This window comes from Pyricularia oryzae, chromosome 6 (assembly GCF_000002495.2).
Source record: "Pyricularia oryzae 70-15 chromosome 6, whole genome shotgun sequence".
In the NCBI taxonomy this organism is placed as follows: domain Eukaryota; kingdom Fungi; phylum Ascomycota; class Sordariomycetes; order Magnaporthales; family Pyriculariaceae; genus Pyricularia; species Pyricularia oryzae.
In genome coordinates this window covers 2,389,452-2,401,545 of record NC_017853.1, presented here as the reverse complement: position 1 = coordinate 2,401,545, position 12,094 = coordinate 2,389,452, and the positions used below count along the sequence as shown (strand labels likewise).

Below are 12,094 nucleotides of genomic sequence, written 5' to 3'. Positions count from 1 at the left end.
ACCATGTGATGCCGAAAGTCCAGTTCCTGCTTAATTGAGATTGGACCGAAAATGCAAAAAAGCACATCAATAACAAAACTCTAGCACCATGAAACGGATAAAGTGTTTAAAGAAGTACCATGTCTTTAATACGAGCAGCCGGTTCAAACCAAATTGAAGTCAGAAGGATTCAACCACAGGTGATCGGTACCTTGGGTGTCTCGGAGGAATACAGCCTGCCCAGTCGGTTTTGCGGGCAACTGCCAATAATTCAAGTAAGCCAACCCCCGCAAATTGCTTCATCTACATAAGGATGTTTGAAGGGGAATGTATCAATGAAAACAATAAAAAAAACACCTTCTCTTCTCATATCTGTACATCACCATCTGGTTTAGCCTTGGTGCATATCTCCACCACGACTCAAAGAACACCCTTTAGACATGTTCAAACTGCTGGACCTCCCTCCGGAACTTGTCCACGAGATTTTGGTCGCCGTGGCCAAGTCTCGCAGTATCTCACGTGCACTGCACATCAGGCTGGTCTCGCGTTTCTTCGCATCGGCCATGACCGATGCTTTGTTTGCTTCTGGGCAGCTCGGCCTTGACGGACCCGATTCCGGTCTTTTCGGCACTCAAATCGACGAGGCTCCGAGGTTAGAGTTATGGTCTCGCTACATGATCTACCTCGGTCTCTCGCGCAATCGGCCAGGTCTATGGAAGCTGCAAACCCTCCATCGGGTCGCCAAGGCCATCGTGCACCATCCTAAATCGCGGTTCGCCCAGGCCCGACTGGGAGGAGAATCCATGGAACGCGAGAGCCAAGTTAGAGACTACTTTACCCAGCTTTGCCGCCTGCCGTCCACCATCCGTCAGCGCGGACTCCTCAGTAGCCATAAAAACACAAACGGCTGGAACAAAGCGCGTGACTTGGCTAGCCCTAGGCCCCATTTTTGCTCCAGCCTGATTGCCGGCGCGGCCCATCTCGACGAATTCGACGTTGTACTAGATCTGGTAGAAAGCTTCGACTGTGATGACTGTGACTTGAACGAAGCCACTGCCACTGCCATATCCGATGCCGCCTCCGCAGGCAACCTACGCATGGTGTTGTTTCTACTATCAAGCAAAGATGGCCCTGAAAGATATCCACGGGGCATAGAGTTGGCCATTATAGGCGCTGCCTGGGGTAACCAGCCCGAAATCATTGAGTGGGCTCTGTCTCAACTACCGCAGCCAGTCTCGCCGTCTGAGGAAAGAGATCACTTCAACCGGATGCATCGAATTCTTCTCGATGCAATGAGCCTAACCACTTGTCTCGAGTGTTTCCGACGCTGTTACGAATACCAACCCATTGTGCACGGTAGCTTCGGATGTTGCCATGCCCTCTCAAGAGGTGACAACATCATGGCCAAGGCAGCGGGACGTGGCGATCTCGACATGTGCGTTTACATGATGGCCTCGTGTCGTCGCAGTCCTAATGGCCTGGTCAAAGGCGAAAAAGACCCCCAGATATTTCAAAAGTATTTCCGATCACCTTTGCGACACGCTGCACGGGCTGGGAGGAGCGATGTCGTGGAGTTTCTTCTCTACTCTGGTGCCGATCCCGTACAGCCAAGCAGGTTCTTCATCTCGGGGGATCTGCTCTCTTCGGAAGAACCCCAGTCTGTCTTCAACGCTGCCATCCAGGGCGGCTCAGTGCGCTGCCTTGAGTTGATCGTGGAAGCATACAATAAAAAGACGAGCCAGCTCAAACCAGGCCTGCTTGCTCACTTCTGGACCGGTGAGCTCAGCACAGGCTTCATGCTTGCCGTACGCAGGGAGAACGAGGACATGATCCTGTTTCTGCTGCAAATGTGCCACGACCTCGATTTGAAGTCCTGGGAAGTTGCTGGAGACGCACTTACGGAGGCACACAACTTGGGCCTGGAGTCTATGATCGAGCTTCTCCAGAGCCCTCTGCTATAAGACTTGGGGCAGAACCATCACTGTTACTCAGGTGCACTTGGGATATGCCGATTCTTGGCAGTACCAATCAGATCACAAGGTGCCAAGAACATTAAGCATACCCACAAGACTGCAGACAAGCATCACTCAAAGCTCTACTCCACGAGCGCGTACCTGGCGGCTCAGAATATGCAAGCTTGCTCGAACAGCGACTCAGGAATGCTTTGATCTGAAGTGGCTTTTGTGTCTTGATACTACATGGAAAGTGGCTTCGCACTTGATTCGGGGCGAATATCCTACCCGAGAGATCCATTACCTACCTCGGTACCGACTTTTTGTCTTCAACCTGATAAACAGCAAGTCTACTTCAAATACGGAAACAAAAGGAGCAAAAACAAGTACGGGACCAAGCCTCGGGCTCATCATGTTACCCGCAACAAACCCCACACTCACATGTAACTAGGCGATCTCGTTGCCATTCTTTGACTTCCCCCGCACTCTGTCAACCCCAGATTCGCATCGTGCCGTCTCCAATACTCCGGAAAACCGCCGAAAAACACTGGACCTCTGCCAAGCCGTGCCCATGACGCTACCAAATTCCACTCTCCTTCCCCTTTTGAGTCGAAAAAAGGTCGTCACGGCGCGGGGAAAAGGCGATTTTCCATCATCTACTCCTGAAAAAAAAAAGAAAGAAAAAACCGATCGGGACTCCACCAAACGCTTTGCTGGCATCGAGTTTCCCGCCAAGAACATGACAGAAGATGTTACCCGCAGTTAACCCGGCTTCGAGCTGTTCGGCAGTTGCACAAGGAGCTCATGGCTGGCATGGTACGATGCTGTTGTCGCTGTCACTTACATCATCTTGCATGTGAGTAGACACACCTACCTCGAATAGCGAGATATAAAAGACCGCGCAGGTGTCTAAAGGACTGGACATATTGACTGCAGCCCAGGACTGTGCTCCCAGCTTCATATCCTTCCTCCTTGGCTCTTACGTGCTCGCACTGCAATGCCTTCCATTTCTTTCCTGGCGCTGGCCCTGGGCCTTTTTGCGCAGAAAACCTTGGGTGGCGTGACGGTCCGCAAGACGGGCACTGCACCTACCGGCTACGAAGTGGACTTCACCCTGGTCAACGAGACGGCCTCGCATGTCATCGTGGCCGGTGGCCTCTTCCCCTTCACAGACCAATGGCACACTGGCTGGCAGTATTCAGGCGGATGGAGCCCCAAGGAATACCAGCGTGGCGACTTCATCCTACCGCAAACCGCTGGTGGTCTTGAGGATGCCGACTGGCCATATGTCATGGAGAGCGACGGCCAAGGTAGCTGGCACCTGACGGTCCCGATGCCGTCTGGTACGTACAACTACGCATTCTTGGTGGACTGCGAAGTCCCATCGAACTGCACTTTCGGAAGCGGAAAGTGGGTGATTGACCCCGAGAACCCGCCTTTCGTCAACGTCCCAGGCGACCAAACCGCCTCGTCCTTCCAGGTGCCCTTTGACGCCGAGTTCCAGGGTACCCCTTCCGGGGGTTCGGATCTGGACTTTGACTACGCCCTCCCGCGCGCTGAGGCCAGCGAGCATGGCACCGTGGCGACGGTCAACTACACATCCCCGGGCTCCGTCTGGCCCGCGCCCGATGTACACGACTGTACAGTCTACACGCCGCCGGGATACGATAGCAACTCTGACCGCGAATACCCCATCATGTACCTATCCCACGGCGCCGGCGGCAACGGTGACGACTGGCAGAACCTGGCGCGCATGAGCAACATCATGGACAACCTGATCGCCGACGGATTCATCGAGCCCACCGTGGTCGTCACGCCCAGCTTCTACAACATCGCGCCCGAGTACAATTTCACGTACGGCCTGGCAGCGCGCGCCCCCGATGCCCCTGTCGTGCGCGAGAACTACTTTGCCCACCTCTTCCCCTTCATCGAGGCCAACTACCGCGTCTCCAAGTCCCCTTCGCGCCGCGCCTTTGCGGGCCTCAGCCTCGGCGGTCGACTCACGTACGAAATGTACATCAACGCCACTGACTACTTTGACTACTTTGGCATCTTCTCGGGCGCGCAGGGGATGGTCGACGCGTCGCACCTGGCTCCCCGGGCGGCAGAGTTGAGGCGCAAGGGCGTCTTCAACTCTTACGGACTCTACGACTTTACCTTTGACATGGACAGGTCCCTCGAGGTCGCCATGAACGCGAACCGGATCCGCTACGTCAGCCGCATCCAGCCGTGGGGTGGCCACTACTGGCCGACCTGGTTGGACTGCCTGTATCACTTTGGGCGTAGGGCGCTGTGGAAGCCGCTGCCTTTTGATGCACGCACTGGAAGGAGTGTGAAGGATTAGGCTATTAGTCAGTCTGTCAAGAGGCAGGTGGTGTGAATTCCCAAGGCAGGGAACAAAAGGGGCAGAGTGGCCATGCATGTGGTCGAAAGTCAGTCCAGCAATACATAGATTTGTATGATGAGCATTTATCGTCTTGCAACCCCAAATCACGTCAAGCCCGCCCTAGTCTGGTTGCTCACAGCTGGAGGTATAGCTCCTGACCGTTTCGTGATATTCTCCTGGGGTGGTTTTCATTTTTCTTGTGTTAGAAATGTGCAATTAAATGTGCATCACGAGTTTGAGTCTTATATTGTTATGCGGTGAGACAAGCACATACGAGATTTGACGCAATATGCCACCTAGAATGCAAATGGAGTTAACGAGTTACCACTTCATCGACCTTTGGATGGAGCCACAACGGGTAGTGCTCAAATCATACTACAAAAATTATACAAACACACGCGAGCAGCCCCCCAAAATCAGATCAAGAGGAAGCCTGCGCTGTACTAGCCGGTGCCGTCGCCATCGACGTCGTGGTCGACGCATTCAAGTTCCCCCTCGCCCCGGGCGCGAGCCCTTCCATGATGCCCATCAACTCGTCAAATACCCTCACTCCTGAGGCGCGGCCCTCGTCGCTCCTTACAAACGCGCTCTCGTTGGCGAGCTCACACGAGTCCATGTACTTTCCGTGGGTCTCGCGCCCGGCCGCCGCCGCGGCCACCAGCGTCCTGGAGCCGACCTCGGTCTTGCGGCCCAGGATCATGAGGCCGAGGCGTAGGAGGGCGCTGAGCGGAAAGGGACAGTGGCGGAACAGCTCGGACTGGCACAGGCCCGGGTTCAGCGCGTTGACTACCACGGGGCTGTCCGGGCCCAGCCTGGCGGCCAGCTCCCTAGCGAGCAGCACGTCGAGCAGCTTGGTCACGTTGTAGCGGTCCTCGTTCATGTCGGCCGCGCTCTTGAAGGCGTCAAAGATGAGGCCCTGGCGCTTCCTCTCGGCAAAGCTGGCAAAGACGTGCGCTTCAGACGCCACCACGGCGATGGTCGGCGCGACGTTGTGCTGGGCGGCGGTCCGCCTCATGATTGGGAGGCACAGTACTGCCATGAGGAAGGTGCCGATGACGTTGATGGCGACGCTGCTCTCCCAGCCGCCCTCGCACTCGACAAAGGCACCGATGGCGACGCCGGCGTTGAGGACGAGCGAGTCGAGCCTCGGCAGCTCGCGCTCGACCCTCGCGCAAAAGTCGTGCACGCTCGACCCGCTCGACATGTCGACCTGCCACACCTCGACGGCTAGGCGCACGCCGGCGGCGCTAGGCGGCCGGCTGCTGCGCGTCGAAACCTCAATGTCGGCCCGCGCCACCTCGCCCTTGGCCGTGTCGCGACACGCCAAGATCACCTTGGCCGCGCCCAGCCGGGCAAAGTACCGCGCCGCCTCACGGCCCAACCCGCTGTTGCCGCCCGTCACGATCACCGTCTTGCCGGTGAAGTCGGACTTGGGCTCCGGCAACGTTTTGAGCTGGTTTCTGATGAAGTTTGTCACAAAACTTGGGCCGCTGGGGAGGCGCTTGCCTTTGTCAACAAAACCATGTTCGTCCAAATAAAAAAGAGAAAGAAAAAATCAGATTTTATTCAGATGCAACTCACATTGACAAGTAGTTAGCGTCGGTAAACCATGAGAAAGCATGTCTCTTTTGGGACGCCGTCGGGGGAGACGGTGGTTGTTGTTCGGACGTCATAATGGTGGCGGGTCTTAGTCGTCCGTCTTTGGGATTAACAAGGCAACAGGAGAAACAAGAAGAACAAAACAAAGAGAGAAAAAAAAACCCCCCAAAGTCGATATAAGGCAAGTATGAAAATGGCAGACCAGCACCCAGGTGGAGAATGGAGTAGTTACGATAGAAAATCCAGTGACAACTCATGTAATTAATGTTGATCCTTCAACAAACGCCCGGTCAGTTCCGACTGTTTCTTCTTTGATGTGAAACTGTACTTGTGCAGGGGCACATGCTTGTCCCCACATCAGGAATTGAAATCCACTTGGTGAAATGCCGAAAACGAATAAGACTCGATGCGTACCTCCTGCCTAGGTACTGTATGGTACAATACATATTAACTGCGGTCCAACCCTTTCTAGAGTCGTTCACATCTGAGATGCGGCGACTGAAGCAAAGAATGGACACCATATTTGCTTCGATTTGCAACAATTAAAACTTCTCTGTTTAGCACAAACAAGTTTTCTAACGATGTAGGCCCATAAGTTTCAAGTCGATAAGTACGGATTCAACATTGAAAATCCATTTAACAAATTGCGTGTGCTCAAAATCAAACAAAACGCCCAGTCCCAATGCAAATTCCCCCGCAATACTGTAGAAAGAAAGATAGAAAGCAGAAACGAATGCTTTCAAAAAATGTGTCAAAAATCGATTACCCCGTTCCACCCTCAATACTCGGCCAAAGACAAGAAAAAACTGACATAAAAAACATTAAACACCAAAGGATTTTCGCCCCCCTATTAACGCCGGCCCTTCCCAAAAGATATGTCTGGCCCCCCCTAATAGTCATAACAATAATCCCAAGCCTATTATCCGGTCGAAAAAAGGTATTCATACACAACGATGCCGGTTGCCTCCATGTGTCTGTGAGCGATCTGCCCGGCCGTTGCTCTAATCATCGTCCGTCAGCCGTCACAAACCCATTCGGCAAACACGCACCACCTCGCTGTCCTGTCCGCCAGGACAAGCCCACGCCAGACACCCTTTTCGCTACACTTTATAATCGTTTCCCATGTACCGCCGTCACTCGCGTCCTCGTCAGACCCGGCAGTCCTGCCGCCGACGCCCACTGCCCCGTTTCTTCGCTCTTCCTTTCTCATGAGCCTTAGAATTTTGCCGCCTGGCGTCTGGATCGCCAGCTTGGCCGGCTTCTTCCCGCTCACCACCCCAGATCCGTTTGTCGATGCCGAACTGGGCATGGATCCTGCTGCGCTAGAGCTGGTCATGCTCATCGCCGAGCCCGGTCTTGCGAACGGTATTGGCGATGCACCCCCCGGATTCGAGGATGGCGTCATCGCGGACCCCGTACCTAGCGAGCTGGGATGTTGTCGTATCGCAAACACAAAGGTGTTGTTCAGCGCCAGGCGCTGGCACTGGGGTTGCACAACGTATATGTCGTGCCTCTGCGCATGCGGTGTCGGGTGCCGGGTGACAAATTCGTACGGAGGGTTCTCCCCGGTATGCATTATTGGCACTGCAAACGCCACCGGATGCGGGATGTCTTTGATACTGTGCATCAGACCCCTCTTTCCTGCGTACACCTTGAGAACTCCGGTGCCCTCGTCGCCGGGCAACAGCGCCTTGACCGTGTATCGTTTCTCCCCGCCCACCCAGTCAGCCTGCGCCAGAGCACGCTTCTTCACCACATCCCCGGACTCGAAGATGTCGCCGTCAGCGTCCCTAGAGAAGGCCCGCACTTCCACCTCGGCGGCCACCTCCACATCCTCTGGCACAGTGAACTTCACATGCACCATCTCGAGGTCCTCGATCCTTGTCAACGATGTGTTGTAGTCCACTAGGTGCAGACCGTTTCGGAAGTATGGCGGAGAGGCGCATGGGAGGTTGAGGAGGATCTCATGCGCCACAGGCGGACATATGTGCTGCTGTCCGTGGTGTTCCGGAATGTGCGTCCAGCAGATCTCCGTCGGCCGTGTCAAAAACCAGAAGGCATCTGCAACCCCACTACCTGCGCTGGAGTACAGGCCTCGTTGGGGGTTCGAAGGACTAGCCAGGCAAGCATCTATCATTCGCCACTCGTTGTCCACAAGGACTGCATTCCACCAATGATTTGACCGTGGCATGAGTCCCATCTCGGGTACCTCGCCAGGAGATTTGAGGTAGCCACGCACAACCTCGCAGTGTATTCCGACTGCTGCGCACATCTCGTATACTAGCACGGCGTACTCCTCAGCGCAGCCGCGTTTGCTTGCTATCGATCGCCTCGTATCGATCTGGCCTTCGAAATCCTCTTCCCAGCAGATCTTCTCGGCTACCCAGGTGAAGATGGCCCGCAGACGCTGCACGTCGCTACGGTATGGCCTACAAACATAAGTTGTAGCCAAAGTAATCGAGGTTGTCGTTGGGGGCAGGCCGCTGATGAAGCGCGAATTCTTGTCCACCTGGCTCAAGTTGATGGCTGCGTAGTTCATTGGTTCCGCCACGGCCATGCCGTCTGCGCCCTCGTCGCCATCTATGCTGCCATAAAGCTCATCCACGGGATCTAAAGCTGGGTAGTCCATCATCTGGCAGCGCTCGCGTCGCTCACTCCCTTCGTTTCGGCTCAGTGTGTTTGATCGGTTCACATCACGGCGGATCTGCACCCAGTCGACGCCCGCTCCAAGGCCCATTTCCCTCGCGGTGTCCCTCCCAGCACCGGGACCGGCCAGCCCGCCTGCGATTCCAATGAATCCGTTGGGTGTTGAACGCCCTCGTGGTGAATTCATGGAACCAGCACCCGCGGTTGCGATGCTGCCTCGAGTGCTTGCCACTCCAGTCTTAGCAGATTCCAATATCTTCTTGAAAAAGTTGGACTTCTTTGTCTTGGGTGTCGTCAAACCTCCGAGGCCGCCGATGTTAGCCATTGGATCATCATTGTGGTATGCAACCTGTGACTTGGGCCTCGTCACTTGGGCGTCGGAAGCATGGCTGCTGTGGTACGTTACGCCGGTGAAGGGAGTTTCTGGGCGGTCCAACTCCGGCTCGCGCATGCTCATAGCACTTTGAGCTCTTCGGTGCTGATTTTTGCGGGCCAAGCTTCCGGCACTGGTAGCGCTGATGCCTCCTGCAGACGCACCACTCATCAAGCTGTGGCTTGTACTTTGTGTCGTTGTGCTCTGATTTCCGGAGGATGTGCTGGTCGAGTTTGTTTTGGTGGTAAAAGTGCGTCCCAGCACTTGTCTTCCGACGTCATACGCCGACTTCCTATGCCGGAGCTTGGGCTGGCTTCCAGAATGGCCCGACGACCCGTGGATGCTGCCTCCCATAGATGATTTTGGACGTTCATAAGCCTGGGACTTGGGAGGAGGTGGTGGTGCCATCTCGTCATCAACTCGGCTCGAGCTCTGGTTGTGCATGTTTCTAAGACGTGTCTCCATCCTTTCCACATAGTTGCTCAGTTGTGGAAGTCCAAGTTCGTCTGGGTCATGGCCCACGTTATTGAGTGTATTCTCTTGACTGCCTCCCTGCGATGAGCCTCCGCTATAAGTCTCATACCCGGAATCGGCTCTAGCAATTCCCATAGAAGTCTGGGGCCTCAGCTGTTCTTTTTTGTTGTTCCGTCTCCTCGACTGTTGGTGAACCATATCGAAGGACTCGGGAGACCAGGGGTCGAAAGTAGTGGGTTCTGGCGATGGATCTTGCGGGGGGAGACCGAGAGCACCCAGTTGTTCCATAACGCCGTCCATAGCTTCCCGCAGAGGGGACGGCGTCATCCCGCCGCGTCCCAGGCCCGGTGATGGAGGACATGGGGAGGGGGCTCTCGGAGTATGGTAGCCAGTCGTGCGCAAACCATATGGAACGTTTGAACCATGCCTGCTCCCTTCGATCTCCGGCTGCTGATGGTCATATTGTACGTTGGATCCGTGCCTGCTGAGACCGGCTTGTCGGTTGTCGTAGCTTAGGTTCGAGACATGCCTTTCTAGGCCTGCTCCATTCTGACTGTCGTAAGACATATTTGAGTTATGTCGTGGCACATGTCGGTGAGGTGGAGGTGCTGGTGGAGGAGGAGACTCAGGACCATCCTGAAGGTTGAGCTGTTGTGCGGAATCGAAGCTGCCCACTGATGGCCGATACGGCTTGTAAGCGATGTCAGATGGCGCCGGAGAGGGTGCTCTAGATCCGAAAGCGTCGAAGCCGCCGGGACTCACGGCCCTTCGCATTTCTTCATATCTCTGTAACGGCGCAGGGCTCGCGGCTCTCCTCATGCCCTCATATCTCTGTAACGGTGCAGGGCTCGCAGCTCTCCTCATATCATCATATCTATGTGACGGGGCTGGACTTGCAGCTCTCCTCATGTCGTTATATCTCTGTGTGGGCGCAGGACTGGCGGCTCTCCTAATGTCATCGTATCGATGTGATGGAGCAGGGCTCGCGGCTCTCCTCATGTCATCATATCTGTGGGTCGGTGCCGGGCTGACCGCTCGATGGGAACTTTGATGATGGGAACTTTGATGATGGGCTCTAGGAGGCGCAGGACTGGGAGCCCTGGCTGCGACGCTTGTGGCAGAAGCGTCGCGTGAGTGGGTAGGGCTCTCCTTGTACGTTTCGGGCTGTTTTGCTGTCGTATAATGCGGCGCTTTTGCATAGGCCTCGAACGGTTTTCGAAAGGTCCTGGACTTTTGAGGCGTATCTTTGGGGCTTGGTGTGTTGTTTTGGGGAAGCGGACTCGTGGATCTGCTCATGGGCCGGAAGTTATCTGGAAGAAGCTCGACAAAGTTGGAGGGAAAGACGCCGACCATGCGTCGATCCCTTCGTAGCCTCCCCGTCCACCAAGAACCGTCACCAGCGTTCAGACATTCGATCAAATCGCCCTCAATGAAGCCGAGGTCTCGTTTCGACTATGGTTGTTTGTAGCACGCGTGAGTGAGCTGAACCTCGACGTGAAAGCCCTTTTTCATTCCACCTGCAGACTTACCTCTCCTCCCCACGAGTATACGGCTCTGCACCAACACGGGAACCGCGTCGGTAAAGGCGGTGGTGCTGGGGCCATTTCATCAAGTTTTCTGAGATAGTAGAAATCGCCGACCGAAGAGCACCACGGCGCTGGAGTGTGCGCGGTCGACTCGCAAACAATTCTGGCAGGCGACGTTAGTCAGCCCAGTGATATCGCGTGGCAGACCTTGCGCAGGTCGGCAAGTTGGTAGTCCGGACTGAAAGCAGCCAACGTTGCTGGCTCGTTCGCTTTTTTACCGGGTTTGACTGGCGAGTAGATAGCTTAGAGAAAAGGCGGTCCGAAAGAAGAAATGCTGCAAAACCAAAGAGATAACAAAAGCAACCGCAACGCTCGCGGAACGATTCAATCAGTCAATCCAACGTACGGTACACATGAGGAACGAACGAATGGAAGGATGATCTAAACAACCGGGCAGGGCTCGCTCGAAGGGGTGGAAGTGGTTTACCAGGCTTTGGCGAAAGAACGAGGAGCCCACATTCAACCGGACCAGGATCGTGGCCCAAGTAAGAGCCCAAAAGCGGTGGACGAACCAAGCCATTTTCTCTGTTTACTTAGCCGTTGCCATCGTGGCAACGGGAGCTTTGACCAGTTGACCGGGGTATGGTGAGGGGTCAAGGGTGAATCCATCCCATCTGACAAGGGGCCCGTTTGCATTGGACGACGACGCTAAGAGCAATTAGATGCGACGAACGACAGACTAACACAAAGTAACTCAGCGCAAGAGAGACAAGACAAACGAGCCAGCCAGCCAGATCCAGGGATCTTTGTGATGGTGCATCGCGAGACGATCCGATGATCAAATTTAGACTACTCCGGAAGAGACCATGATGCTTATTTGAAATGTCAAATTCAAATTTTAGGTCCAGTGCAGGTACTTGAAAATTCATTCCCACAATCCACTAAACCAAAGACTTCGTAAGATGTCTTGTTTGCCTACGCGCGATGGCTTGAATGTGACGCAAAGTGATGAAACCAACAAAGAAAGAAGCTCGACCTGTCAGGTGCGCCCACCCGAGAAATGGAGCCGACAGGGTTTACGGTACCTGCAACCTGAAACTGGCGTTGGAATGCATCTGCAGGTTGTGCTAGACAACTCGGGGATGGCTGAAAGCTGCAA

The 12,094-nt window shown here is 54.8% G+C and overlaps 5 protein-coding genes across 5 annotated transcripts; 3 read left to right on the top strand and 2 right to left on the bottom strand.

The window, feature by feature from the left end:
• Positions 1 to 419: 419 nt before the first annotated feature.
• On the top strand, positions 420 to 1,940 carry MGG_03967 (uncharacterized protein; the record flags this gene model as incomplete). The annotated part of the gene is made up of 1 exon (XM_003719849.1): positions 420 to 1,940. One exon carries the CDS (start codon positions 420 to 422, stop codon positions 1,938 to 1,940), a length of 1,521 nt encoding a protein of 506 aa, XP_003719897.1.
• Positions 1,941 to 2,928: 988 nt separating this feature from the next.
• Positions 2,929 to 4,275, top strand: MGG_03968 (uncharacterized protein; the record flags this gene model as incomplete). Its single annotated transcript, XM_003719848.1, has 1 exon — positions 2,929 to 4,275. One exon carries the CDS (start codon positions 2,929 to 2,931, stop codon positions 4,273 to 4,275), a length of 1,347 nt encoding a protein of 448 aa, XP_003719896.1.
• A 265-nt stretch (positions 4,276 to 4,540) lies between these two features.
• Positions 4,541 to 6,230, bottom strand: MGG_12116 (uncharacterized protein). Its single transcript, XM_003719847.1, has 2 exons — positions 5,899 to 6,230; positions 4,541 to 5,807 (listed from the first exon to the last, which is right to left on the bottom strand). Exons 1-2 carry the CDS (start codon positions 6,171 to 6,173, stop codon positions 4,739 to 4,741), a joined length of 1,344 nt encoding a protein of 447 aa, XP_003719895.1. The 5' UTR covers positions 6,174 to 6,230; the 3' UTR covers positions 4,541 to 4,738.
• A 190-nt stretch (positions 6,231 to 6,420) lies between these two features.
• On the top strand, positions 6,421 to 7,111 carry MGG_17719 (uncharacterized protein). The gene is made up of 2 exons (XM_003719846.1): positions 6,421 to 6,664; positions 6,751 to 7,111. Exons 1-2 carry the CDS (start codon positions 6,599 to 6,601, stop codon positions 6,919 to 6,921), a joined length of 237 nt encoding a protein of 78 aa, XP_003719894.1. The 5' UTR covers positions 6,421 to 6,598; the 3' UTR covers positions 6,922 to 7,111.
• Positions 6,503 to 11,454, bottom strand: MGG_12117 (uncharacterized protein). Its single transcript, XM_003719845.1, has 2 exons — positions 10,939 to 11,454; positions 6,503 to 10,861 (listed from the first exon to the last, which is right to left on the bottom strand). Exons 1-2 carry the CDS (start codon positions 11,011 to 11,013, stop codon positions 6,932 to 6,934), a joined length of 4,005 nt encoding a protein of 1,334 aa, XP_003719893.1. The 5' UTR covers positions 11,014 to 11,454; the 3' UTR covers positions 6,503 to 6,931.
• Positions 11,455 to 12,094: the final 640 nt, after the last annotated feature.

Coding starts and splice junctions, on each gene's coding strand:
- MGG_12116 (XM_003719847.1), bottom strand. CDS start 6,173: ATGAGTTGTCACTGGATTTTCTATCGTAACTACTCCATTCTCCACCTG. Junction 5,808..5,898: donor GACGCTAACTACTTGTCAAT/GTGAGTTGCATC, acceptor GCGCCTCCCCAG/CGGCCCAAGTTTTGTGACAA.
- MGG_17719 (XM_003719846.1), top strand. CDS start 6,599: ATGCAAATTCCCCCGCAATACTGTAGAAAGAAAGATAGAAAGCAGAAA. Junction 6,665..6,750: donor AACGAATGCTTTCAAAAAAT/GTGTCAAAAATC, acceptor TAAACACCAAAG/GATTTTCGCCCCCCTATTAA.
- MGG_12117 (XM_003719845.1), bottom strand. CDS start 11,013: ATGGCCCCAGCACCACCGCCTTTACCGACGCGGTTCCCGTGTTGGTGC. Junction 10,862..10,938: donor TATACTCGTGGGGAGGAGAG/GTAAGTCTGCAG, acceptor AAACAACCATAG/TCGAAACGAGACCTCGGCTT.